This window comes from Cynocephalus volans, chromosome 2, assembly GCF_027409185.1.
Source record: "Cynocephalus volans isolate mCynVol1 chromosome 2, mCynVol1.pri, whole genome shotgun sequence".
Classification (NCBI taxonomy): Eukaryota; Metazoa; Chordata; class Mammalia; order Dermoptera; family Cynocephalidae; genus Cynocephalus; species Cynocephalus volans.
Window position 1 is genome coordinate 116,908,040 of NC_084461.1, and position 26,678 is coordinate 116,934,717.

Genomic DNA, 26,678 nt, shown 5'->3' on the forward strand with positions numbered 1-26,678 from the left:
CACAATAACAACTTAAAAATCATATGTAAACCACACCTTTTCACTTTAATTTTTATTCATTTATAAAATAAATGAATCACAAATAAATGAATACTTAAGTAATATCTTATTACTTACAGCAAGATCTACAAGATGGAGTTTTCCCATCCTAACATGCATGTTACCATCAACGCCTTTTTCACTGCATTCTATAGTAATTGTAAAGATGGCGTGGGAACGGGAACTATGTTCATTCATATTAGTTGCACCAACAGAACCTTTGGTAAAGGAAGGAAACTCTTTATAAGTGTAATAGAGTGCCTTTAACAATAATTAAATATCTAGAATAGTTTTAAATACTTAATTTCATCACAGTCAAAAAGCCAGAGGGCATGGCTAAATCATAAAAGCAGAGGTGTATGTTTAGGCACTATATGAAATTTCTCTTACAATTTATGTTGATAACAAAAAGAATTTGTAATATTTCTCATATTAAAGACTTAATTTTAGCACAAAATACTTAATTTCGATCCCAAGTATTACTACCTAAAAAAATAACTAATTTACACCAAAAAAAACCTCCCCCCCCCAAAAAAAAACCCACATAAAAAATCAGCAATAATTGGAAAAATTACTGTTGATTCATCTATTTCTAATGAGAATTATGTTCTGGGAATCTAAAGGACAGAAATACACATATGCATTAGATATGCTAGATATTATATACACTCATATTAGATAATATATTAGATATTGCACATACCTAAACAGAAATACTTGTGGATAATACAAGAATATTCAGAGCAGCACTGTTTGCAATAGTGAAAGACCAGAAACAACCAACAGAATAATAATCAATCAATTATAGAATAGTCATAATATGGATTACTAGGCAGTCATTTAAAAAAATAAAGTTGATCTGTATTTAAGAAATGACATGGAAAGATGTGCATATCACATAAATTTTTTTAAAAAAAAGGAAAGAAAGAGGAATACATAGTATGATTCCATTTCTGTAAACTAAAACAAAACATCCAAAATATACTAAGATTTGTTTGTATATAAATATTTTATATGGATATATTGTGTAAACAAAGAAAAACTTGTTTTGCTTTCTACAATAGGCATGTATTAGTTTTTTCCTTAAATTCCAAAGCATTTTAAAAGCATTGTTAATTTTACCCAATGCCAAAATTATCTTCCTACTATATATACATGCAGAACTCTCTATGCAAGCTTTGATTTTAGAAGTTAAACATTAAAAGGGTATTCTTTATTAGCATATGACTATATTAGAAGTCAGATAACTAGACTGAAAATTGCAGAGAAATAAAAGTAAAGCCCAATGAAAGAAGGTAAGTGAAAAATTAATGAAATAAAACACAAGGATTTGTGATTCCATACTATATTTTTCTATTTTCTTTAAAATCAAATTAGGATTTTTTTCCAAAAATATAAAGAACTATTAAATTTAACACCACTTCAAATCAACATGTTTCCACAAAGTATTAGGTCTTATTTTATCTTGTTTTTTTTTCCCACTTAACATTATCTCCTATGTGTATTTCCATGTTAAAACAATTTGAAAGTTTTACTAAAACTGATTTTGCTATTCTCTTACTGTGAGACATTTGGGAGTGTTTCCTATTTTAGGTGCTCATAATTGATACTTATGGAAGCATGTTTTAATAGATTCTTTTTTTCCTCTTTAGGGTTATTTCCATGGAATATATGTTCCAAATTGGAATTACCAGGTCAAAGGGTTAGAAATAGTTTTATAGCTATGTGATTATCAAATCACACTGTAGCTGAGTTTTTCAATTGGGGTGGGAGAGAACCTACAGTTTGAAAAATCATTTTAAACATTTTAATACTTATTGTTGTGGTAATATAAGCAAAGCATGTTATTTTTAATTGTGATTTTTCTGTATTTCTAGTTACAAAAATGAAGCAATGCAAGAGATATGTTGTTAAAAGTGACCTACACTGAACTTTACAGTCCCTAGAAGAGAACAGCTTATAGCAATCAAGTAAACTCAATACACCAACCTACTGACACATCACATAATAGAAATAAAAACAAAACAAAAAACACTTCCACTGCTTTACTTTTTGGCACAATGTTTATTTTGAAATAAGAAAGAGATTAAATTTTTATGTTTTTCAGGAGGGTATGGAAAACTTTATCCTATAAATATGCCTGCATATGTATAAACTCATATATATATACAAGAATATTTATCACAGTACTGCTCAAAATAGCAAGATTGAAAACAACTCAAAAGTCCACCAGTAAAAGATTGGGTAAATAAATTATGGTACATCTATCCAATGAAATACTATACAGTCATTTTTAATGTCTATATATGTAGTAATGTGTCCATGTGAAGTGATCTCCAAAATAATATTAAGTGAACAAAGTATGCTATTATTTGACTAAAAAAGAAAGAAGACAAGCACTCTCTAAAAACACACACACAAACATGCATACACAGATTATATCAAGAGAAACTAATAGAGGCTGCCACTACTGATGGGATTTGGGAGACTGAGAGATAAGGGTAGGAGACAGACTTGTTTTTCAATGTAGTTTTGTGCCTTTTGAATTCTACACTATGTGTATGAATTACATATTCAAAAGATAATTTCTGAAAAAAGGATTATGTAGAAATATTAACCAATTTATAATAATTCCCACAATGTAAATGTACCTGACTAGCTTATTTTTTTTTTTTTTTTTTTTTTTTTTGTGATCGGCATTCAGCCAGTGAGTGCACTGGTCAGTCTTATATAGGATCCGAACCCGCGGCGGGAGCGTCGCCGCGCTGCCAGCGCAGCACTCTACCAAGTGCGCCACGGGCTCGGCCCTGTACCTGACTAGCTTAAATTTGTATTTTAGTTGCTAGGCAGGCTGTATATTTGTCCATGAGATGACTGACTTATTTTCTTATGCATAAAATTAACTATTTCTGTACTACAATCTGTACAAAATGGGTACTAATCTTATATTTGTATCAATTTTTCAAGTTTAGGGTAGCAGCTTTTTTTGTCACATCTTCGCTTCTGCTATTTTCCTCTTGATAGTTATATTTCAATATGATAACACTTATATTTTTATGTTTGAACTCTCCTACCTGGAAATTTGCACTAAATGTTTAATTCTTGAACTTGATATATTTATTAAATCACAGTATTTTTATCTCTGCTATTTTAGATCTTCAAATCCCTTATTTTTTTTTCATTTTATTTCTCTCAAAATTTTTAGTCTTTCTTGAACAAATCTCACATACTAACTTAAATTCTCAGGTAGTTCATGGAAGATTTTGGACACCACTGTGAATGAAATCTTATGTCAAAAAAATTTTTTTAATTAAGTAAGCAATACATCAACATATTTCTGGTATTACAAAATTCAAAAATAAAGACATAAGAAAGCATAAAGTGAAAGCTTACAACATCTCTTTTCTCCAATCTATTTCACCTTCCCTAAAGGTAACCATTATTACCTCTGTCCTTTCATTTTGTATTTTACATACATACAAATAGACATGGAGACACACACATACATACACACACTCTCTCTGCCCAAATATATGGTTTAATAATTTATTTTTTAAATATATGTATATAAATGGGATGATGCAGTACATACTGTTCTGTAATTTGTTTTTCACTTAATGATATATCTTGAAAATTTTCCAGGTCTTTACGTGTAGATTTAACTCATTGTTTTTAACAGCTTTCATTATAGTTCATAGTATTTTTGTATCACAATTTATATAACCAGTGTTCTATTGATGGTTATTTAGATTGATTACATCTAAAAATATTTTTCTAGAATATATTTCTAGAATTAGAAACAATGGGTTAAAAGGAATATATTTTAAAAATGTCAACAGATACTGTTAACATTGCTCTTCAGTGCATTTTTTTTTTTTTTTTGTGACCAGTAAGGTGCCTGCACCGCGGTCAGCCAGCACACTGGCCACCCCTATGTAGGATCCGAACCTGCGGCCTCGGCGCTCCCAGCGCCACACTCTCCCGAGTGAGCCACGGGGTCAGCCCCAACATTGCTCTTCAAAAAGGCTTCATCAATTTACATTCTCATCCTCAGTGCCCATTTCTTCAAAGTCTCACCAGTCTGAATATCCTTCATCCACTTTGATGGATGAAATGTTCCTTGCTGTTGTTTTAATTTGCATTTTCCTCATTACTTATGAAGGTAAACATTCTTTCATATGCTTATCACTGTATATAATTCTTCTGTGAATAACATATTCATACGTATCTTTTGCTCATTTTTCTGTTAAAATTTGGTCTTTTTCTTTCTACTATTTGGTTTATAAGAAAGCAATTGATTTGCTATAATTTTTGTTTAGCACTATCACTAGTACTAGGCCTGGGGCATCTGTATATTAAATATTACTTTAGTTTCTTATTCTTTAGATTAAAAACTTGAAACAATTATTAAGAAGAATGCAATTATTTAAAATTTAATTTTGTTTTGCTTTTCTTGTCAACAAAAGGGAGGCAGTATAGTGCCTGGATAATGCAGACTAATGGCCTAGGTTCAAATACACAGTCTGTCATTTAGTAATTACATTACCTCGGACACATTACTTAAACTAAGTCTCGGTTTCCTCATTTATAAAGTAGAAATGTTAAAACCTTCATAGTCTATTGTGAGGATTAAAATAAGTCATCCTTACAAAGCACTTAGCACAAGCACTTCCCTCTTAGTAAGTGCTCAATAAATGTTACCAATACTATTATAGCTAACAAGAGATGGCTACATGAAAGTCTCAAAGATTAGCACTATTAAAAAGAAAAAAATTTTTGGTTAGCATGGCATGGAAAATGATGTGATATCTTTCATTCATATATACTCTACAATGAGGGAGGGTTTTCAAGAAACCTAAAAATTTAGTCTCTATGAGGCAAAGTGCCATACCAGCTTTGCTTCTAAACCTGTCTAGTCCACCCACAGATGTTTAATCACAATTATGCACTATACTTACGATTTTTGTGGCCTAGTGTCATAATTCTATCCATATCATCAGCATTATTTACCACGTAAGCTGATAAATCTTTGATATAAACTCCCACATCAGGTCTTTCTTTAACCTAAAAAAAATATATATATGACTTTCCATTAATATCAATAATTCTTCCACAATTATTTATTGAGCATCTACTATGTGTCAGACACTCTACTACATAGTGGGAAACAAGACAGACAAGTCACTACACTTGAGATGATACTCTAAAGGGAGAACATGCGAACAGATAATCACACCAAAAATTATTTTATTTCAATCATGATAATGCCATGAGGAAAAAATACAGGAATATATTGCAGAGATACTAAGCTAGTGAAGGGGATAAGTATTCCCAAGATGATGTTTAAGCTAAAACTTGAAAAGAAATAGGAGGTAGACAATCTGAATTAAGATAGGAGGAGAAGCATACGTGCAAGAATCCTGAAATGGGAAAAACTAGGCACTTGCAAAAAATAAAGAACCAAATAAAAAAGACAGTTTCAAGTATTCTAAGGGACAGAAAACAGACTAATACAATAACTGGTTAGATATGAAAGATGAAGAAATAAAACATGATTTCACATTTGTGAAAGTTAAAAAAAATTAAGTAGTAATGCTGCCAAAGAACTTTTGCCATAAAAAAATAGGAATTTAGATCCCCAGCCCTGCTGAGTGCGCACCAATCAGAGAGGTGCCAAGATCTGCGGGGACTACGTGCCCTGTGGTGCCGGCGCATGACCCAGCAGGTAGGCCTCACTGCCGCCACCCGACTCCATCCCCAGACGTGCCGAGTGCGCACTGATTAGAGAGTCGCCCAGCTGGAGAAGCCCAAGATCTGCGGAGACCATGAGCCCTGCGGTGCCAGCGTACGACCCAGCAGGTAGGTCTCACCACCACCACCCAATTCCATCCTTAGCCCTGCCGAGTGTGTGCTGATCAGAAAGGTGCCCAGCCAGAGAGGTGCATGATCCTCAGAGACTACCTGCCTAGTGGTTCCAGCGTGCAACCCAGCAGGTAGGCCTTGCCATCACCACCTGTCTCCATCCCCAGCCCGGCTGAGTGCTTGCTGACCAGAGAGGCACCTCCCCAGAGAGGCCCAAGATCTGAGGAGACCATGCACCTGAGGCACTAGTGGGCAACCGAGCAGATACTGAGGAAGCCATACGAAATTGGCAGCCCCAGCAGCATCCTAGCCAGGCAATAGTGTCAAACCAGTGGACTGTGAAATCCCCTGCCACAATGACTAAACATCAAAGGAAAGATACCAGAAATATGAAAAATTAAGAAAGTACATCACCAAAGGGTAATAACTCTTAAGATCTAGATCCTATAGAACAAGAAGCCCTGGAAATGTCTGACAAGGAATTTCGAGTGACAATTCTAAAGAAACTAAATGAGATACAAGAAAACTTAGCTAGACAACACGATGAAATGAGGAAAAGTATACAGGACCTGAAAGAAGAAATGTACAAGGAAATCAATGCCCTTAAAAAGAATGTAGTAGAGCTTGCTGAGCTGAAGAATTCATTCAACCAAATAAAAAACACAACAGAGAGTTTAACCAGCAGGCTTGCAGAAGCAGAAGAGAGTACTTCTGACCTTGAAGATGGGCCGTTTGAAATAACACAGGCAGACAAAAAAAAGAAAGAAAAGAAAAAAGAATTAAAAACATTGAAGAAAATCTAAGAGAGATATCAGACAACCTTAAGCACTCAAATATCCTAGTCATGGGTATTCCAGAAGGGGAGGAAAAAGGATATTGCATTGAAAACATATTAAACATATTCAAAAAAAACATATTCAACAAAATACCTGGCTAGTTTTCTGGTGGCAGAAAACTACCCAGGTATAGGAAAAGACACACATCTTCAGATTCAGGAAGCTCAAAGATCCTCAAATGTATTCAACCCAAAATGGTCTTCTACAGGACATGTTATAGTCAAATTGGCAAAACTCAAAGACAAAGAGAGAATCTTAAAAGCTGCAAGAGAGAAGCATCAAATCACATATAAGGGAGCCCCAATCAGACTAATATCAGACTTTTCATCACAAATCCTAAAAGCCAGAAAGAAATGGGATGATATATTCAAAATACTAAAAGACAGAGATTGCCAGTCAAGAATACTCTACCCTGCAAGACTATCCCTCCGAAATGAAGGGAAAATAGTATATTTCTCAGACAAACAAAAACTGTGGGAGTTCACTACCACAAGACCACCCTTACAGGAAATTCTCAAGGGAGTACTGGGTTTGGTACCTGAAAAATAACTACCACTGCTATAAAAATTCAAGAAAAATCAAAATTAACTAGTAAAATAAAAATGGCAACAATGAAGAGAAAAAAAAAGTTTATCTACAACCCAAGGAACCAACAAATACAGAAAACAAACAGTAAATCAGAAAGAAAGGAACAAAAGACACTTAAGACATCCAAACAAAAATCAATAAAATGCTAGGAGTAAATCAACACTTTTCAATAACAACTCTTAATGTAAAAGGATTAAATTTCCCAATCAAAAGACACAGACTGGCTGACTGGATTAAAAAGGAGGAACCAACCATATGCTGCCTTCAAGAGACCCACCTCATCTATAAAGCCTCACATAGACTAAGAGTGAAAGGATGGAAAAAGATTTAATATGCAAACAGAAATGAAAAATGAGCTGGAGTAGCTATTCTTATATCTGATAAAATAGACTTTAAACTAAAAACAATAAAAAGATAATGAGGGCTACTACATAATGATAAAAAAATTGATCCTTCAAGAAGACATAACAATCATAAATATATACGCACCCAATGTCAGAGCAGCCAGATTTATAAAACAAACTCTGTTAGACCTAAAGGAGGAAATACACTAATACCATAATAGCAGGGGATCTGAACACCCCACTATCAATATTGGACAGATTATCTAGGCGAAGAGTCAGCAGAGAAACACAAGATCTAAACAATACTCTAAACCAATTGGACTTGGCAGATATCTACAGAACATTCCATCCAACAACCTCAGAATAGTCATTCTTCTCATCAGCACATGGATCATTGTCCAGGATAGATCACATGTTAGGTCACAAATCAAGTCTCAACAATTTCAAAAAAATTGGAATTATGCCATGTATTTTTTCAGACCACAATGATTAAAATTAGAAATCAATAACAAATGAAATTCTGGAAACTATACCAACACATGGAAATTAAACAGCATTCTACTTAATGACATATGGGTCCAAGAAGAAATCTAACAGGAAATCAAAAAAATTATTGAAACTAATGAAAACAATGATACATCATACCAAAACCTATGGGATACTGCAAAAGCAGTACTAAGGGGGAAATTTATCACATTAAATGCTTACATCAGAAGAATGGAAAGATGGCAAGTGAACAACCTAACACTTCACCTTAAAGAACTAGAAAAACAAGAACAATCCAAACCCAGAGTTAGCAGATGAAAAGAAATCATTAAGATCAGAGCAGAACTTGAAACCGAAAAAACAATACAAAAAGATCAATGAATCAAAAAGTTGGATTTTTGAAAAGATAAATAAAATTGACAAACCATTAACATGGCTAACTAAAAAAAGAAGAGAGGAGATCCAAATAACAAAAATTAGAAATGAAAAAGGCAATATTACAACTGATACGTCTGAAATACAAGGAATCATTTGATACTACTATAAACAATTATATGCAAACGAATTTGAAAATATGGAGGAAATGGATAAATTTCTGGACACACACAAGCAACCAAAAATGAGCCAAGAAGATGTAGAAAATCTGAACAGACCAAAAACAATAAAAGAGATTGAAGGTGTTATCAGAAGGCTCCCAATAAAGAAAAGCCCAGGACCAGATGGATTCACAGCAGAATTTTACCAAACATTCAAAGAGGAATTGACACCAATTCTCTACAAACTACTCCAAAAGATTGAAACAGAGGCAAAACTCCCAAACTCATTCTATGAAGCAAACAGCACCCTGATACCAAAACCAGGTAAAGATACAACTAAAAAAGGAAACTACAGGCCAATATCCTTGATGAAGATAGATGCAAAAATCTTCAATAAAATAATAGCTAATAGAATACAGCAACACATATGCAAAATTATACAACATGATCAAGTGGGATTCATCCCAGGGATGCAAGGTTGGTTCAACATATGCAAATCAATAAATGTGATACACCATATCAATAAAATCAAACAACAGGACCATATGATTATCTCTATAGATGCTGAAAAAGCATTTGATAAAATTCAACACTCATTCAAGATAAAGACTCTCTACAAGTTAGGTGTAGATGGAAAGTATCTCAACATAATTAAAGCCATATATGATAAACCCACCGCCAATATCATCTTGAATGGGGAAAACCTGAAAGCTTTTCCTTTAAGAACAGGAACTAGACAAGGATGCCCACTCTCACCACTTCTATTCAACATAGTGTTGGAAGTACTAGCCAGAGCAATCAGAGAAGAGAAGGAAATAAAGGGCATCCAGATTGGAAAAGATGAAATCAAACTGTCCCTCTTTGCAGATGACATGATCCTATACGTCAAACAGCCTAAAGCCTCTACAAAAAAACTCTTGGAATTGATAAATGATTTCAGCAAAGTATCAGCATACAAAATCAACACACAAAAATCAGTAGTATTTCTATTCTCCAATAGTGAACATGCAGAACGAGAAATCAAGAAAGCCTGCCCATTTACAATAGCCACCAAAAAAATAAAATACTTAGGAATTGAGTTAACAAAGGATATGAAAAATCTGTATAATGAGTACTACGAACCACTGCTGAGAGAAATTAGAGAGGATACAAGAAGACGGAAAGATATCCCATGCTCTTGGATTGGAAGAATCAACACTGTGAAAATGTCCATACTACCCAAAGTGATCTACAAATTCAATGCAATCCCCATCAAAATTCCAAAGACATTTTTCTCAGAAATGGAAAGAACTATCCAGACATTTATATGGAATAACAAAAGACCACACATAGCCAAAGCAATTCTGAGCAAAAAAAATAAAGCTGGAGGCAAAACACTACCAGACTTTAAACTATACTACAAAGCTATAATAACCAAAACAGCATGGTACTGGCATAAAAACAGACACACTGATCAATGGAATAGAATAGAGAATCCAGAAATCAACCCACCCACCTACAGCTCTGATCTTTGACAAAGGCACCAAGCCTATACACTGGGGAAGAGACTGCCTCTTCAGCAAATGATGCTGGGACAACTGGATTTCAATATGCAGGAGAAAGAAACTAGACCCATACCTCTCACCATATACTAAAATCAACTCAAAATGGATTAAAGGATTAAATATACACCCTGAAACAATAAAAGTACTCCAAGAAAACATAGGAGAAACACTTCAGGAAGTAGGACTTGGCACAGATTTAATGAATATCTACACAATGGAATACTACTCTGCTATAAAAAAGAATGAAATACTGCCATTTGCAACAACATGGATGGACCTAGAGAGAATTATATTAAGTGAAACTAGTCAGGCACAAAAAGAGAAATATCACATGTTCTCACATATTTGTGGGAACTAAAAATAAATAAATAAATACACAAACAACCTGGGGGTGGGAGGAAAGAAGACACAACAATTACTATTCCTTGAAGTTGATACAACAAGCAAAAAGAAAGGACATTGTTGGGAGGGAGGGGGGAGAGGGAGGAGGGAGGGAGGTTTCAGTAATTGGCCACAATAATCAACCACATTGTATACTGACAAAAAAAAAAAAAAAAAAAAGTTGGAATTTAATTTCTATAACAAATACAGTTTATAACACTGAAACAATGGATTTCAATGAGAGCAGTTACTCCTCCATTCCAGCATGTTTTAGAAATGTGTGGGATAGTTTCTGTTTCACCTGAGGACATTATCAATATTTATAGGCAGAAACCAAGGATGTTAAACATCCTGAAATGGGTGAGATGGTCTCACCCAATGAAGAATTGTCCTACAAAATTCTGAATGTCCTGCCAGATATTCATGTGGGTGAAAAAATTATTATAATACATTTTCCTAGACTCAGATAATTAATTATATCTGGATCTATATATGTAACATTAATTTGCAGATAAAGAAAGTGCTTTTCCATGGTAATTGTAACAACAACAATAATATAGGAATACAGGAAAACTGAGGAAAGGATTGTACTTCATTTTGCTCAGAACGCTACCAAGAGCAAGTCACTATTTTAAAAGACCGTGTCACTGACAATAACACCAATCAGGGTGTTTATAATACCAACACAACACTCTGCATTTGTAGGTATTCCAGTCTTGGTGATTCTATATGCTTCAAACTATGTCATCATGTCATTGAAATGTGGTCATTATCTAAGTACTTACATACTGAAATACTAGTATTTTATTTTTAAATTACTTTTATTCTCCTTTACATTACAATAGGGCAGTACACTGATTTTTTTAATTATGTGTGTAGGTGGATTTTATCATTTATGAATTTTATTTCAGGATAGTCAAATGAGCATTACAAAATATATTATTAAAAAGGGGTACTGGGTCTAATAGTGTTGAGAACCATTAACAAAAATGTTCCTGAGAATAAATGAGGTCTATAATTACTGGTACAAAAATGGAAATGTTCTTTCCAAATTACTTTTTGCCTAAAAATGTGCATGATAAATTGATAAACTTTTAAGAGGTAAAAAGCATAGAATTAACAAAGTATCCATAAAAACTAAAAATGACAACCTGCAACAAAGAATTGTGTTTCTACATCTGCTGTATACATGTTATCATTATAGAATAAGTTTTCATTAAGGTCCAACAAGTACCAACAATACCTAACATTGTATTGTTCTAAAAAGTCAGTTTATATAATAAACTTAAAAAGAAAAACGCTAACATTTGCTGATTATTATGTATCAGGCACTGATTTAAACACTTTGTTCTAATTTGTTAATGTTGACAATAATCCTATGAAGTAGATGCTATTATTATTTCCATTTTCATATGACAAAACTAAAGCTCATAGAGGTTAAGTAACTTGCTCAAGATCACAGAGTCAGAATCCAAGCTAAGATGGTAGGACCCCAGAAACCACCCTAAATCCTAACTTGCTATATGACCTTAATCAAGTCATGAAACCCTCCTAAATTTCAGTTTCTACATCAGTGAAATTAAACCGCTGGGAAGATTAAATAAAGTATGCACTATTACCACCAACTACTATTCACTGCACTGAATGCCTACACCACATTGTAAGGGCTCAGTAATGGTGGCTGTTGCTGTAAAATGTTGCATCATTTTACAATGGTGACTACTCTTATTCTACATACATTGTTTTCCTCTAATTATTTTACTGACAATGCAATTCTAATCAAAATTCCAATATAAGTATTTTAAAGGCTAATCTTTTCTTGTCTCATATTAAAATATTTGGCAATATCTATCAAATATACCAATACTTTACCACTTGACTCAGCAGTCCTGCTTCAGTAATTTACCCTTGGATATGTCTGCACATGTATGAAATCATATATACAAGGTTATTTAAAATATAAAAAGTACCTTTTGAACAAAAAGGACCATAATTTAGTAAATGATTCTATTGCTTTGGAAAGTACCCCAATTTCAATTATCCTTACCTCTAACCTCTGTGTTTGATCCTTGCCCAAAAGGTCACGAACTTCTTCATTATATATTTCCAAATAAGACACTCGAACCAAAAATCTATAAATAAACATAATTTTTTAAAACATAAAAGACAATGTAATATTTATAAGAACAGTTTTTAAACATGTTTATAAAACTTATACCTAAGTGCTTTCCTATGTTCTCAATATTACAAAATAATTCTCTTTTACCTTGTATCACCCTCTGCTTTTGCAATATGACCAAATATGTGAGCAAATGAATTGGGAATGATTCCTCTAAGTTCAGGAACAGCTCGAACGCCTTCCATAGTAAAAGTTTTGCCTGTTCCAGTTTGCCCATATGCAAAAATAGTCCCTGAAAATAATGAATAGAATCAGTCACTTTTTAATCTAATGTTACATACAGAAAAATAGCTCTTAAAATTAATTCCTTTGACATTATGATGAAATTTCTTCCCTGATTCAAGATTTACCCTAGTATAAATTTCACATTTATTATCAACAATTACAATATGTACTCTGTGCCTTATGAACAAAGCACTGCTAAAGCATTAGAGTCAATGAGATATTTCTTTTTTTCCTTTGGCTTTTTGTGACCAGTAAGGGGATCGGAACCCTTGGCTTGGTGTCGCCCGCACCGCACTCAGCTAATGAGTGCACCAACCATCCCTATATAGGATCCGAACCCGTGGCAGGAGCACCGCTGCGCTCCCAGCGCGGCACTCTCCCGAGTGAGCCACGGGGTCAGCCCCGGGATATTTCTAATTATTAATCAAAAATATCCCAAGGCCTAAATGCAAAACTCTTATATATAGCTACTTATAAAAAATTTACTATAATACATATATTAATTATTTATTGTAGACATTAAATTGGAGAAGGTAGCAGAAGTACAGGAAAGGAACACAGGCTCTAGAGTAAAAGACCTTAGTCTGAATTCGCATCTGCCACTTTTTAGCCACATGACCTAGGACAAGTTATCTACCCAGAGATTGTCTCCTCAATGGTAAAATGGGGATATAACTATCCTACATTGACAGTAAGAACCAAATGAAACAATTTATTTCATGGCCAGCACCATGCTTGGTAGAAAGCACCAGTAAATGGTAGCTTTTTTTCTTAATCCTAAAATAATTAAGCTATAAGAAATAGGGGGAATTAACAAAAAAGATGACCCATTATGACAATTAGTACAGGAAATTACAGATACAATTTATACTTTCTAAATACCTAAATTCATTCATTCAACAAATATTTACCTCACACCTGAGTCTGGCATTGTGCTAGGTACCAGGGACAGAGTGACAAGCAAGACAAACACAATCCTTAATCTTATGGTGTGTATAATCTTGGGGAGGAAATATTGGTGGAACAATTATAAGCATAATTAGTATTTAAGATTGAGAAATGCATAGTTCTAGATGGGAGTAAGGGACATAAACTAAGCAGGAGAACTGCTATGGGAAGAAGGGGGAGGAGGTCAGGGAAGGCTTTCCAGAAGAGATGAAGTTTAAGATACGATCTGAAATACAAACAAGAATCAAATAGGAGCAGTGGATAGCAAGAGGCAAGAAAGAGCATGGAGATTTTGAGGAACTGAAATGAAACAAGAGTGGAAGAAACAGAGCTGGAAAAGGAAGGTGGATGCAGACAGAGCTAGAGAAACTGGCAGGGTCCTAATCACACAGGGTCACAAAGACCATATTAAAGTTTTTAAACCTTATTTTAAAAGCAAAGTGAAACCACAGAATGATTTTAGTCAGAGAGTGACATCATGATCACTATGACTATACTGTGAAGAAAGAATTGGAAGAAAGCTAGAGTAGCTGTCGAGGAGACAGTGTAATATGAGAAGATATCCTAGGATGTGACAATATAAAGGAAATATGTTCCTCAACTAATACTATTCGATTCAGTTAACCTCAAATGGCATCATCATTTTCAGACTTTTTTGTGAAGATACATTAATCATATCAGAAGCCAGTTTTTACACATGGGAATAAAAGTCTTAATTTTTTCTTTTCTTTTTCTTTTTTGGGCAGCTGGTCAGGACAGGGATTGAACCCTGGATCTTGGTATTATCAGTACCACACTCTAACCAGGTAAGGTAACTGGCAGCCCTTTTTACTTTTTTTTTTGGCAGCTGGTTGGTACAGGGATCTGAACCCTTGACCTTGGTATTAAATAACACCATGCTCTAACCAACTGAACTAACAAGCCAGCCCCTCAATTTTTTCAAAGTGACAAAATATTTCAAACTCTGCCTTAGGAATAAAACTTAGTGCATTCAAAGGAGCTGAAAATGTCACGAACTCATAGACTGCATTTTATATGACATATTGAATTATTAAGTAAATTACACGTTATAAGGACAACAGCTAACATCACTTATCATTTGCTATGTGCTAGGCCACGTACTTTAATTTACATGCATTTTTATTTTATTTTCACCCCAATCCTAAGAGATAGGCAATATTTGTAATCCCATAGGTTGTTTAGGGAAACAGAAGCTTAGAGAAGTAACTTGTTCAATGTCATGTATATTAGGCTGCTTGAAATTGTCTCACACCTCATTGATGATCTGTTCTGGTTTTTTGTTTGTTTTCTATTTTCTCTGTGGCATGTTTCTATTGGTATGTTTTCAAGTTTACTCTTTTTTCATGAAGATCCATATTTCCATTTAATATCATTTTCCTTCTGCCTGAAAAACTTCCTTTAACTTTTCTTATAGTGCAGGTCTACTGGGGTGAATTCTTTCTGCTACTGTAATCTAAAAAACCATTTATTTTACCTTTGTTTTTGAAAGGTATTTTCACTGGTATAGGATTCTATTTTGATGGTTCCTTCTTTCAATACTTAAAAGATATGAGGGGTCCTCCAAAAGTTCATGGAAAGATTCATATTATCTTTCAATTCTACTTTTCCACAAACTTTTGAAGTACCCTCATATTGTGCTACTTTCTTCTCACTTGCATTGTTTCTGACCAGAAATCTGCTTTCATTTTTGTCTTTGTTCTTCTATATATAACATGTCTTTCTTTCTCTGGTTGCTTTTCTCTTCTTTATCACTGGTTTTGTATAATTTGATTTTGATGTGCCTTGGTGTATTTTTCTTCATGTTTCTTGTGTTTGTGGTTCATCAAGCTTCTTGGATTTATAGTTTGTAGTCTTCATCAAATTTGGAAAAATATCAGCCATTATTTCTTCAAGTATTTTTGTCCCCAAAGTCGGTTTCAGAAGAAAGAATATTACTGGAGTTAAAGAGGGCAATTTCATAACGAAAAAGAGGTCAATTCATCAAGAAGACAAAAATCTTAAGCATTTATGCACCTACTCACAATTCCAAAATAAATGAAGCAAAAACTGATAGAACTAAAAGGAATAGGCAAATCTGAAAATATAGTCAGAGAACTCAATATTCCCTCTCAATAACTGATAGACTAAGTAGACTGACAATAGTAACTACATAGAAGATTTGAACAGTATCAAACAAATTGTCCTAATGAACATTTATAGAACACTCCATCCAACAAGAGCAGAATACATGTCCTTTTCGAGTACACACAAAACATTTCATAAAACTAAACTACATTCTGGGCCATAAAAAAAGTCTCAATAAATATTAATTTAAAAGATTCAAGTCATACAAAGTATGTTCTCTGACCAAAATGGAATTAAATTAGAAATCAATAACAGAAAGATCTCTGGAAAATCTCAAAATATCTAGAAACTAAATAACACATTTCTAAATAACCCAGGGATCAAAGAAGAAATGAATAGGTAAAATAGAAAGTATTTCGAACTGCATAAAAATGAAAACATAGTATGTCAAAATTTGTGGGATGCTGCTAAAACAGTACTTGGGGAATAATTTACAGAATTAAACCCCTATATTAAAAGGAAGAAAGATCTCAAAACCATGACCTCAGCTTCTACCTTTTAAGAAATAGAAAAAGAAGAGCAAATTTAACCCAAAGTAAGAAGAAAAGAAACAATAAAGATAAGAGCAGAAACTGAAACAGAAAACATAAAATATAGGAAAATGACTAAAACCCAAAGCTGGTTGCTATAGTTTGGATATGATTTGCCACCACCAAAACTGATGTTGAAATCTGATCCCCATTGTGGCAGTGTTGGGAGATGAGGCCTGGTGGGAGGTGTTTGGGTTATGGAGGTATACACCTCACGAATAGATTAATGTCCTCCCTGGGTAGTGAGCCAACTCTGAAGAGAATGAATTAGTTCCTGCAAAAACTGGTTGTTATAAAGGCCTGGCACCACCCCCCTCTCTCGAGCTTTCTGCCAGAGTGGAAGCAGCCTGAGGCCCTAGTCAGATGCAGTTGCCCAATCACGGACTTTCCAGCCTACAGAATCATGAACCAAGTAAACCTGTTTTCTTTATAAATTACCCAGTCTCAGGTATTTTTATGGCAACACTAAAAACGACTAAGACGCTGGTTCTGTGAGAAGATCAATAAAAGTGATAAAGCTCTAGCCAGAGGAAAAAAAGACAAGACACAAATTACCAATATCAGGAATGAGAAAGGTTATATCACTACATTCTGATATACTAAAAGAATCATAAGGGAACAGTATAAACAGCATTTTTCCAATAAGTTTGACAATTTAGATGAAACAGACAAATTCCATGGAAGACAAACTACCAGAACTCACTCAAGAAAAAATAGATAACCCAAACAGCCCTACATCTATTAATCAAATCTGTAGTTTAAAACCTTCCCACAAAGAAAACTCTAAGCCCAGATGGCTTCACTGACTAATTCTACAAAACATTTAAAGAAAAATACTAATTCTAGACAAATTCTTCTAGAAAATTGAAAAGGAGGAAATACTTCCCAACTCACTGTATGAAATTTAGCTTCTACTGATGCCCAAACCAGATAAAGACATTACAAGAAAACTATATATTTATATCCTTCATGAACACAGATGCAAAAAAAATTTTAAAAATTTTAACATATCAAATCTAACAATATACAAAAGGATAATACATCATGACCAAGTGGCAAAGCTGGCTTCACATTCAAAATTCAATCAATGTAACTGTCCATGTTAACAAACTTAAAGGGGAGAAAAAAGATGACATCAATAGGTGAAGGAAAAATTGCATTTGCCAAAATCCAATACACATTCCTGAAAAGAAAACTCTCAGAGATCTAAGAACATAAGGGAACTTATTCAATCTGATAAAGGATATCTATGAAAAAATCCATAGATAACATCATACTTACTGGTGAAAGGATAAATGCCTTTTCCCTAAGATCAGGAACAAGACAAAATGTCTACTCTCACCACTTTTATTTAACATTTACTGGAGGTTCTAGCCAGTGCAATCAGGCAACAAAAAGAAATTAAAAGCATAAAATTGGAAAGACAGAAGAAAAACTGTGTTTATTTATAGTCAACGCAATCTTGTATGCAGAAAATCCTAAGTAATTTACACACACACACACACACGCGCGCGCACACACACCCCCAAAAATGAAACAAAAACCAAAAATCTACTAGAATTAATAAGCAAGTTTAGCAAGGTTGCAGGATACAAGGTCAATATACAAAAATCAATTGCAAACCACAATGAGATACCGCTTTACACCCACTAGTATGGCTATAATCAAAAAGACAATAGAAGTTGTGGCAAGGACATGGAGTAACTGGAAACCTCACACACTCCTGAGAGGAATGTAAAATGGTACAGCCACTGTGGAAAACAGTTTGACGCTTCTCAAAAGGTTAAAAATAGTTACCATATGATCCAGTAATTTCACTCCTAGGTATGGGGGTACTTCAAAAAGTTCATGGAAATATTCATTTTATCTTTTAATTCTATTTTTCCACAAACTTTTTGAAGTACCCTTGTGCATACTCAGGAGAATTAAAAACATATGTTCACACACAAAACTTGTACAAAAATGTCCAAAGCAACATTATTCATAATAATTAAAAAGTAGAAACAACCCAAATGTTCACCAACGGATGAATGGACAAACAAAATATGGTATAGCTATACAATGGAATATTATTTGGCCATAAAAAGGAATGTAGTACTGATACATGCTGCAACATGGATAAACATTGAAAACATTATGCTAAGTGAAAGAAGCCACCTACAAAAGGGCACATAGTGTATGATTCTATTTACATGAAATGTCCAGTCTAGAACAGGTAAACTCATAGACAGAGAAAGCAGATTAGTGGCCCATAGATATGTATAATCAATTATGTTTCAATTAAAAAAAAAAAAAGAAAGTAGAGTAATGGTTGCTTGGCAGGGGGTCTGGGGGGGTAGTGGCAGCAGGCAGAGGGTATTGAGAGTGACTGTTAATGGGTACAGGGTTTCTTTTTGGGGTGATGGGAATGTTTTGGAAACAATAGTGGTGACAGATGCACAACATCGTCAATGTTTACTAAAAACTTATGAATGGTACACTGTAAAATGGTTAAAATAGTGAATTTATGTTATTTGAATTTTACCTAAAAAAAACCCACCTAAATAAATAAAGTGCATTTCTATATATTAGTAATGTACAATCCAAAAAATGAAATTATAAAAACAATTCTTTTCACAATATCATCAAAAAATACTTAGAAATAAATTTATCAAAAGAAATGCAAGAAATGTATGCTAAAAACTACAACATATTGATGAAAGAAATTAACCAAGACATGTTGAGGTCTATCCCGATGGGGCTTTTCCTGTAGCCACACATCACTGGAAACACCTCATAGAGTAAGTCTGTGGTTCTGCTTTACTCGTAGGACTACTTGTCAGATCTGTGGAAAGAAACTACAAGACAGTTGAAAAAGAAAAAAAAAAAAAAGAAAGAAAAATTAAACAAGATATGAATAAATGGAGAGATATATCATGTCTATGTATTGGAAGACTCAATACTGTCAGAATAACAATTCAACACAATCATTATCAAAATTCCAGAAGTTATTTTGTGGAAATTGATAAGGTGATTCTAAAATTTATATGAAAATGCAAAGGACCTAGAAAAGGCAAAACAATTTTGAAAAATAACAAAGTTAGAGACCATATACTACCTAATTTTAAAATATATAATAAAGCTACAGTAATCAAGACAGGATAGACATGAATAGACAGTCCAGAAATAAGCCCACACATTTGTCATCAATTGATTTTTGACAAAAGTGCCAAATTAATTCAATAGGGAAAGAACAGTCTTTTCAACAAATGATGCTGGACAACTGGAAATCCATAGGGAAGAAGAAAAAATAAAGGAAGTAAAGAGAGAAAGAAAAAGAATGAAGACCCTTACCTCACACCATATATAAAAATTAACTCAAAAGGATCACAGGGGCCGAGCCTGTGGCGCACTCGGGAGGGTGCTGCGTTGGGAGCGCGGCAACGCTCCCAGCGGCCGCGGGTTCAGATCCTATATAGGAATGGCCGGTGCACTCACTGGCTGAGTGCCGGTCACGAAAAAAGAAAAAAAAAAAAAAAAAATGGATCACAGACCTAAATGTAAGACCTAAAACTATACAACTTCTAGATAAAAACACAAGAGAAAATCTTTGTGGCCTTGGGTTTGGCAAAAATTTCTTAGCTATATCACCAAAAGTATGATCTAGAATAAAAAAATTGATAAACTGGACTTAATCATTATCCTAAAGTTTTTGTCTTCAAAAACACCATTAAGAAATGAAAAGACAAGCCACAGACTGGGAGAAAATATTTGCAAATCATGTATCTGATCAAGTATTTCATCTAGAATATATAAAGAATAAAAAGACAGCCAACCTAATTTTTAAATGGGCAAAATATTTTAAGAGACATTTACCAATGAAGATATACAAGTGGCTAATAAGTACATAAATGGATGCTCTACGTCATTAGGGAAACACAAGTTAAAATATAGGATACCACTATAGATCCTCTAGAATGGCTGTAATTTAAAAGACTAGCAATCCAAGTGTTGGCAAAAACGTGAAGAAACTGGAACCCTCATACCATACTGGTGAGGAAAAAAAAAAGTATAGTCACCACTTTGGAAAATGGTTTGGCAGTTTCTCGAAAAGATAAACTTATATTTACCACATGACCACACAATTCCACTCCTAGGTATCTATTTAAGAGAAATTAAAAAAATATGTCAGCATAAGGCTGGCCAGTTAGGTCAGTTGTTAGAGTGTGGTGTTATAACACCAAGGTCAAGGGTTCAGGTCCCCATACCAGCCAGCTGCAGAGAAAAAAAAAAAAAAGTCTGCATAAAGATATATAAATGAACATTCATAGCAGCATTGTTTATAATAGCCCCCAAACTGGACACAATCCAGATTTCCATCAGCTGATGAATGGATAAACAAAAGGTGGTATATTCATACAATGGAATGCAATTCAGCAATAAGAAGGCATAAACTACTGACATATGCAAAAGATGGATTAACTTCAAAAACATTACGCTAAGTGAAATAAAATAGTTAAGAAAGATGACATATTGTATGATGTGATTTATATGAAATCTCAAGAAAAGGGCAAAACTATAGTGAGAGAGCATATCAATGGTTGCCTGGGGATGTGACTGCAAATGGGCATAAAGGAACTTTTCGGGATGATGGAAGTGTTCCAAAACTGGATTGTGGTTATGGTTTCACAACTGTATATATATCTACTACAATTTATCAAACTGTACAGTTACAATAGGTAAACTTATGGGGCATTAATTATGCCTTGATAAACTTGTTTTTAAAAAATTTAGGGTACTCACCATTGTAGCCTTCAAGGACAGAATCAATAATAGGTCTTGCAGTTAAGTTGTAAACATCAAGTTGTTTACTCTCTGGTCCAAAAACAGTATCAAAAGTAAATGTCTTCGGAGGTTCATTGGAAGAATCAGTCTTATGTACAGTGATAGTTCCCCTCATCTCATCCACACTGACAGCCTGTTTGTAGCACATTGATTTCTCTCTCTCATTGAGGGGCCGGCACCTAACAACGACCTTCACATTATCACAGCTTTCTGGCTTCTCTGATTTATTGATCTGGTGGAGACAATATTCACAAATAATGAAAGAACATTTACTTTTACCCTCAACAGATTAAATTTTGATTTGAAAAAGGCTACTTTGCCATCTCAGTTCCTTACACATATTAAAGATTTCATAAATATTTGTTAAATGCAATTAAAGATCTTATGTATATAGAAAACCTTATTAAAATATATGAAGAGGAAAATAGTTACTTTTACAATACAAAAAAAGGAGGAGAGAAAATCTAATTCACATTTGTAGTAAATGCTGTACAAGCAGAAAATGAACCAGTATATTATAGATTGCCTTTCTGTATAAAAGTCCCTGACATCTTCTCTTAGCTTCCTGTATGTAGGAAAACACAGTGAACAACAGATTAACAACATTAATTCAAGAATATAGTAGGTCCTTTGTACCCCTCAGACTACAGTTTTATTTTCTGTAATGCATTAGTAAAATGTTTTTTTTAGCATATAATATATCCATATATGGTTTATCTTCTCTACAGAAGACAACAATAAATTAAAGCCAGAAAAGAAAGTCCAATGGTAGGCAGAGAAAAATGGTTAGTATGACCTAACTTTATGAACATTTGAATATAATTTCAATTTTTGAAATTTTATATGATTAATAATCTATATTAAAATACAATCCTATTATTGAAGTGAAGAAGTTCAACAGAATCGTTGAAAAGATACTTGTTAAATTCCTACTGTTTCAGATACTGTTCTAAGCATTAAAGAGAAACAAATATAAGCCATAATCATTGACTTTGACATTGTCATTGACAAATAACAGAATATATCAATACAATACACTTCTCTCCATTTCTACCTTCATCACCCTAGTGTAGGTTACCATCATCTTGGCCCTGGATTATAGCCTCCTAACTGTACTCTTGCATCTAATTAGATCACCCTACTGTCTGTTCTGAACACAGCAGTCAGTGTCAACACAAATCTAATCATGTCATTCCACTACTTAAAATTCTTCAATAGTTTCCCACAGCTCTTAGGACAGAAATCAAAATCTTTAAGGTGGTCTGTAAGATCTGGCTCTTGCCCATGTGTACTCCTCTGGGCTTATTTCGTAAGACACTCTGCTTGGTTCTTTCAGCCATAGCCACACTGGGCTTCTTGGCCTTTTCTAGTCACCTAGCTCTTTTGCACCACTGGCCTTTTCATGTTTTGTTCCTTCTGCCTAGAACATTCCTCACTCTGCTCTTCACTTAGTTAACATCGACTTATCCTTCAGATCTCAGCTCAATAGCCACTTCATCTGGAAAGATTTCCCTGACTAGGTCAAATACTTTCATAGGCTCTGAGAACATCCTGCTCTCCCCTTGATGGACACAATTTTACCTCTGTTTGTTCCTTATTTGATTAACGTCTGTCTTTGCCTCCACAAGAGGTTGCAAACAGGTAGTAAAAGGGCTGAATTCAACTCACAAATTTCTTTTGTTTGGCTCATGGTATTTAAAAATCTTTTGAGTTAGTTGTTAAAATTGAGAAATCTCACAAAAATAACAATTCTAAAGACTTTTAGGAAAAAAATCAGAGGATCTGATATCTGTAGGCTAGCTTTCTCACATGGCAACACTTTCCAATTCACCAATTTCTACTTCTATCTATTGTACTTCAATTGCCAATTTCTACTTCTATCGTACGCCATCTAGCTGCTCCATTCATTAACGTTGTCATCTCTGTAAAGGTGTATGGGTTTCACCCATGCCCAAGAAGGCACTCTTCTCTCTTTCCAAGTTCAAGATCCTGGCTGGTTTTGCTCAATATTGTATCTCCAGTGCCTAGCATGTGGGTAGTGCCCAATATTTATTGAATGCATCAATAACTTGAAAGCAATGCACAGAAACAAATACAGAACATCTAACGCTAAATGTCAAGCATTGTCCTTCAAGTCTCCTGTGCATTATCTTATTTCACCCTGATAACAACCCCATGAAGAAAAGTTTAATTATGTGGGAACTACGGGCCCAGACAGATTAAATAATTGTCCGAGGCCTCGCAACCAGTAAATAACCCGCATGGCTCAAGTTTTCCCCATGACCCTTTACTGGACTTACAACTCCCCCTTATTAAATGCACAATAACAATGTGAAATCCTAGAACCTACCACCCCCACCCACACAAAGACAACTACGGGTTACATTCTGCACCGTAAGCTAAAGAGCCGCGAGACGCATGACAGCTAGAGCTTAGGAGAGTCTGAGTCCGAGGCCTGTAATACGGGCTTGGCTCGGCGGCTCAGAGGCCCCACGAGGTGCACGGCATCCAAATAGACCCTCCGTGACCGCCCCCAGCGAGCAGGGCTGGGAGCCAGAACGCATCCTCCCGCACAGCGCCTTTATATCAAGCAGCGCAGGCCCCACGGATGCAGCAGCGACGACGACGCCAAGGCCTGCCCCCGTACCCCTCCCAAGGCCGGCTGGATGCCCACGAGCCCCGGGCCGAGCCGCCAGGGTCCCTCACCGTCGAGGCCTGTCTGGCCCGGCCCTGCCCCGCCTCACCCGGGCCGCCCGCCCGCTCCGCGCCTCCATGGCAACGGCCGCGCCCCCGAGCCAGGCCGCGGGGATGAGGAGGAACCCCAGCGGCTGAGCGACTCTCCTCACCGGCATCGTGTCCCCCTCCCGTGCCCGGCGGACGTCCCCGCCCGGGGTGCAGCCCAACCACACCGGGTCCGCGGGAGAGGCTGGCCAGAGTCTACCGAAACACCGCCTCGGTGCTCTCGAGACTGCGGTTCCTCAGGCGAGAGCGCGCAGTGCGCAGGCGCATTCCGGGCTCGACCCGCCCCAACCGTTGGTCTCAGGCTCCTGCGGCCTCCCGAATTACGCCTGCGCCGAGGCTTTTCGAGTCCATCTCCTAGGACGCCAGACTGAGGCCGCGCCTGCGCAAAGCTGCCATTCCGCGGCACTAGAAATCTGTCCCGCACTGATTTGGAAACACCAGGCAAACCCCGGGCTGGGAGGAGGAATGGTTTCCTAGACTGCAAGGCCGTGTTCTGGTGCTTGCAATACCCCGAATGTTAGAAACAAGGATAGCAGTTGTACGTTGTGTCCCATCTGGAGAGCTAAAGACCTTACATACGTTACCTCTCTTGATTGCTAACTTGTTTATGACCTGTCTTCCCATTAGAAGGTGAGCTCGTGGGGAGCTTTTCGGTATTCTCACACGTATCTCCGAGCCCAGAATGGAACCTAGCACAGAGTAGGATTTCAATAAATATTTGCGAAAGAACCAGTCACACCAATCACCCATCCTTTTTCCAGTACAAACCCTCCCCCGGAGCATCAGTCCACTTGGACGTGTAGCAAGCATTTCAAGCTTATCATGTCCATTTTGCTTTGTTTTCTACATGACATGTCTTTTTTGTTTTTCTCTTTTACTGCTCTCTTTTTCATTAAGTGAATATTTTCTAGTTTAACATTTGAATTTCTTTAATGATTGTTTTTACTTTTTTGTCGTTGTTGTTATTTTCTTAGTGGTTGCCATAAGGCATATAATATACATTTTAACGTATCAGAATCTATTTTGGATTTATACTAATTTAATTCCAGTGAGATATATAAATATAACTCCAATAATGCTCTATTCCCTCCTCCCCTTTTTGTCATGTATTATTGTTATATATGACATCTATATATGCTATAAACCCAACAGTGTATTTTAATAACTTTTACAATATATAATTTTATGTCTTTTAAATCTTCTAAGGAAGCTGAGAGAAGAAAGGAGAGCCAGGTTTATATCTACAGAGTTTCTTATATTAACCTTCTTATTTACCATTTCTGGTTCTCTTCATTTTTTCCTGTGGATTCAAGTTACCATTGCTGTTATTAACATTTTATATGATTCCATTATCTCTCCTTTCTTACTATACGAATTATAACACCTTTTTTAATTCCTGTTTTTGATGGCTGCCCTAGAATTTGTAATATACATTATAACTAACGCAAGTCTACTTTCAAATAACATTATACTGCTTCACAGATAGTGCAAGTACCTTAAAACAAATTATTCCTAATTCTTCTCTCCCGTGCCTTGTCTCATGGCTGTCATTCATTTCACTTATCCATAACCTATAATCACCAAACACGTTGTTATTATTATTTTGAATAAACTGTTATTAGATCAGTTAAGGAAAAGAGAAACAAAAGTTTTATTTTACCTTCACTTATTCCTTCTTAAAGTTCTTCCTTTCTTTATGTAGATCTGAATTTATGACCTATATCATTTCTTTATCTCTGAAAACTTATTTTAACATTTCTTGCAAGGCAGATCTACTGGTGACAAATACCCTCAATTTTTGATTGTCTGAGAAAGTCTTTATTTCTCTTTCACCTTTGAAGAGTAATTTCATTGGATACAGAATTCTAGGTTGGTGGGGTTTTTCTCTCAACACTTTAAATATTTCCCTCATCTCTCTTCTCGCTTGCATGATTTCTGAAGACAAGTCCAAAGTGATTCTTGTCCTTGCTTCTCTGTAGGTAAAGTTTTTTTCCCCATCTGGCTTCTTTCAAGATTTTTTTTTTCTTTTTCTTTGATTTTCTGCGGTTTTAATGTGAATACTAGGTGTAGTTTATTGGCATTTATCCTGCTTAGTGTTCTCTGAGCTTCCTAGATCTGCAGTTTGTTATCTGATATTAATTTGGGAATATTCCCAGTCATTATTGCTTCAAATATTTCTTCCATTCCTCTCTTTCTGGTATTCCCATATATTTTTAACGTAAATTTAATCTAATAAAATTTTTAACAAAATATATCTTACGTAAGGAAAAGTGTACAAGTCGTAAGTGTACACCTTCATCAATTTTCACAAGGTGAACACACCTGTGTAATAAGCATCTAGATAAAGAAACAGAATGTTACAAGTTGCCCTACAAGCTCCTTGTGTTCCTTTCCAGTAATTATCCACCCACTCCCAGGGGTAACCACTATCTTGACTCTAACATTATATATTAGTTTTCCTTTTTAAAC

General features: G+C 35.2%; 1 protein-coding gene and 1 non-coding gene across 2 annotated transcripts in view; one reads left to right on the plus strand and one right to left on the minus strand.

Annotated features, from left to right (window-relative positions):
• Nucleotides 1-24,433, minus strand: part of KIF3A (kinesin family member 3A) — a 45,860-nt gene extending 21,427 nt beyond the window's left edge. The window contains exons 1-6 of the mRNA XM_063085935.1: nt 24,314-24,433; nt 21,426-21,699; nt 12,883-13,027; nt 12,664-12,748; nt 4,998-5,103; nt 118-257 (exon numbers count right to left, since the gene is read on the minus strand). Of these exons, the coding sequence (XP_062942005.1) occupies nt 118-257; nt 4,998-5,103; nt 12,664-12,748; nt 12,883-13,027; nt 21,426-21,699; nt 24,314-24,319 (756 nt within the window). The 5' untranslated portion in view covers nt 24,320-24,433. The remainder of the gene's footprint in view (nt 1-117; nt 258-4,997; nt 5,104-12,663; nt 12,749-12,882; nt 13,028-21,425; nt 21,700-24,313) is intronic.
• LOC134371392 (small nucleolar RNA SNORA18) lies at nt 19,362-19,493 on the plus strand. Its single transcript, XR_010022816.1, has one exon. It is a non-coding gene; the product is annotated as a small nucleolar RNA SNORA18 (small nucleolar RNA).
• Nucleotides 24,434-26,678: the final 2,245 nt, after the last annotated feature.